The following is a 2,124-nucleotide window of genomic DNA, read 5'->3' as shown; positions in this document are numbered from 1 at the left end:
TTTGTTTTAAAGAGCCTCAGCCATTTTTTGGGCGCAAAAGTGTTCTACTGTCAGCAGAGAAAAGTACTTTCTTGCACAACTTTATCAGTCGAGGCAACACTTATCGAAAAGGTACATTATTTAACATCAGATCATTTCCAAAGGGGGGTAATCGAACACACTACTGACACCTTGTGATGCAGCAACCGTAAGACTGCGTCATGAAGGTTTGTTCATGACAGACTGACAAAGAGCGTTTGGTACAACATCGATTACTTCTTCCCAACAATTTGCTCGAAGTACTGGATACTGCTACTGTCCCTATAATCATATGTGAATTGCTAACGAATACCATTAAAAAGTCCACAGCTATATTGAAAGCAAACCAGTTGTGCCTGAATATCTCGGTGGTTTGGCGAGGAAACCATCATGCCAATCATTTACAGCGATGCCTCATTAGAAGAATAAAGAAAAACAGTGTACATCGTCCGTAAAATGTAAATCTTTCAAATGATCACATAGCAACTAAAAATCAATCAAAAGTTACCAAGTTCTTCTTCTAAACCATAAACATCCGTCCCATATACATCATTTCTACAGAGTATTGACCTTCTGTCTGAGGCAAACTTCATCAGCTTCACCATATACGCTCACAAAATGGGATTGAGGCCCTCTAGAGAATAAAAATTTACGGCTTTATGCAGGGTAGTGTTCACATATGTTGCTACACACTAGTGAAATCAAGGACACAGTAAAACTTCTGCTCACACACACCTTTATTCTCACACGTCCATTTTACAGTTACAGTTGAAATATATCCGCTGCAGAGGGCAGCGCAATGTACAGACTTAACAGAACACCAACAGATGGCGTAGTAGTCTTCATTCCCCGACATCCTCCCCACCCTGGTCCATCTCGAGGGGGATGACCAGCTGGACCGGTCGACAGATCTTCATACCATCTGGCTGGCGGAGGATGATGCACCGTATTTTACTGTCTCTGGCATGACGAACTTCTTCTACCACAGCCCTCTTCCACAAGTGCCGTGGTTTGCTGTCTTCTTGGAGCAGAACAACCTCTCCAATTCTCGGTTTCCTCTGCGAAGGGTATCCCTTCACCTCATGATATTGTCTTAGCAGCAGGAGGTATTCTGTCTTCCACCTGCGCCAGATGTCGTCATTAACCTTTTGTCTGAGTCGGAACTCCTTGGTAAGGTCCTTTCTAGTTGCTGGCTCTGGCCCACATGGAATTGTTACTAATTTCCCACCATTTAGAAAGTGGGCTGGCGTCAACGCAGTGTCGCTCTCTCCTTGAGTGATGGGTCGTGAGTTTATTGCGGCTTCTATGCTGATCAAGGTGGTGTTTAAGCTCTCTTCATCCACCTGGGAGCGACCAAGAACTTTCCTCAGGCAGCGCTTGACTGAGCCTATCATGTGTTCCCACCAGCCTCCCCACCAAGCCGCACGTGGTGGTATGAATTTCCAAGTGATTCCATGGTGGGCACAGTAGAGCTGTACGTCAGTATGCTGCATGGTTTTGAAAAACTCTGCCAGTTCTGAGTTGCCTGCATGGAATGTTGTGGCATTGTCTGAGTAGACAGTGACTGGTAGGCTCCTACGTCCTGCAAAGCGCTGCACGGCCATCAAAAATCTGTCAGTGGACATGTCAGTTGCAAGTTCAATATGAATGACCCGTGTTGTTGCACATGTGAATAGGACCATGTAGGACTTTTTTGTTTGATGTCCAGATTTGACATATAATGGTCCGGCAAAATCGATTCCTGTTACTGCAAATGGTCTTGAAGGTTGAACTCTGTCCAGTGGTAGTGGGGCCTCCATCTCTTCATACCGGCGACTGTGTATTATCTTGCATGGTAGGCAAGAGTGAAGAACTCTCCAAACAGCTTGTCGTAAGGCGCGAAGACGCGCTTCAGCAGTTGTGCGGTTGCAGGAGAGAGGCATATACTTCTTTCGAGGCAGAGATACAACTCTGCGACCATATTCCACACAGTATGATTCTCGGAATTCCTGATAAATAGGGTGGTCCATGGGTTTTAATGCTCGCTCTTGATGTCCTGTTATCCCGATGGTCTCCAGGTCCCAAAATCGGCGCACTGACTCATCAGATACATCACTGCAGCTGCCC

At 45.7% G+C, this 2,124-nt stretch overlaps 1 protein-coding gene across 1 annotated transcript; it reads right to left on the bottom strand.

Moving 5' to 3' along the window:
- Nucleotides 1-860: 860 nt before the first annotated feature.
- Nucleotides 861-1,643, bottom strand: LOC126199529 (uncharacterized). The gene has a single exon (XM_049936450.1). The coding sequence runs from the start codon at nt 1,641-1,643 to the stop codon at nt 861-863; it is 783 nt and encodes a 260-aa protein (XP_049792407.1).
- Between the last annotated feature and the right edge of the window lie 481 nt (nt 1,644-2,124).

This window comes from Schistocerca nitens, chromosome 8 (assembly GCF_023898315.1).
Source record: "Schistocerca nitens isolate TAMUIC-IGC-003100 chromosome 8, iqSchNite1.1, whole genome shotgun sequence".
Classification (NCBI taxonomy): Eukaryota; Metazoa; Arthropoda; class Insecta; order Orthoptera; family Acrididae; genus Schistocerca; species Schistocerca nitens.
The sequence above is the reverse complement of the archived record's forward strand: the minus strand, read 5'-3'. Positions and strand labels throughout refer to the sequence as shown.

Bases quoted from the DNA above. Each gene is read 5' to 3' on its own strand.
- LOC126199529 (XM_049936450.1), bottom strand. From the start codon at position 1,643: ATGTCCACTGACAGATTTTTGATGGCCGTGCAGCGCTTTGCAGGACGT.